This window comes from Gavialis gangeticus, unplaced genomic scaffold (assembly GCF_001723915.1).
Source record: "Gavialis gangeticus isolate Ggan-Ray unplaced genomic scaffold, GavGan_comp1, whole genome shotgun sequence".
Lineage (NCBI taxonomy): Eukaryota > Metazoa > Chordata > Crocodylia > Gavialidae > Gavialis > Gavialis gangeticus.
In genome coordinates this window covers 18,803,891-18,804,362 of record NW_017729009.1, presented here as the reverse complement: position 1 = coordinate 18,804,362, position 472 = coordinate 18,803,891, and the positions used below count along the sequence as shown (strand labels likewise).

The 472-nt window shown below is 62.7% G+C and overlaps 1 protein-coding gene across 1 annotated transcript in view; it reads left to right on the top strand.

Annotated features, from left to right (window-relative positions):
* Positions 1-6: 6 nt before the first annotated feature.
* VAPB (VAMP associated protein B and C) overlaps positions 7-472 on the top strand; it is a 56,904-nt gene continuing 56,438 nt past the window's right edge. Inside the window, exon 1 of the mRNA XM_019510189.1 lies at positions 7-113. Within this exon, the coding sequence (XP_019365734.1) occupies positions 56-113 (58 nt within the window). The 5' untranslated portion in view covers positions 7-55. The remainder of the gene's footprint in view (positions 114-472) is intronic.

Genomic DNA, 472 nt, shown 5'->3' with positions numbered 1-472 from the left:
ATAAAGCGTCGGCCCCGCCCCGCCCCGCCCCGCTTCTGCCGCCGCCATCAGCAACATGGCGAAAGCGGAGCAGGTCCTGAGCCTCGACCCGCAGCACGAGCTCCGCTTCAAAGGTAAGCGGCGGCCCCCATCCACCCGCCGCCATTTTCCGGGGCCCGTGCGGACACGTCCTTCAGGGCCGCGGCCCGTGCAAATGGCCGGAGCTGGGAGGGCCCGACCCTCTCCCTCCCCTCGGGGACGTCTCGCCGCCGGGGCCTGGCGTCTCCGACTGCCTGAATCCCCCCCCTTCCGCGGGGTCTGTGGGGTTTCTTTCCCCTGAAGGAGCTGAAACGCTGTGGAGCATGTGCAATGAGTTTCCCTGGGTGTGCGGGGGGAGAAAACCGGGTCTTATTTAGCAGCATTCCCCCCCCCTTCTCCCTTTTTTTTTTTTTTTTTTTTAATTTAATTTCAAAACGATATCCATGTCTACGCC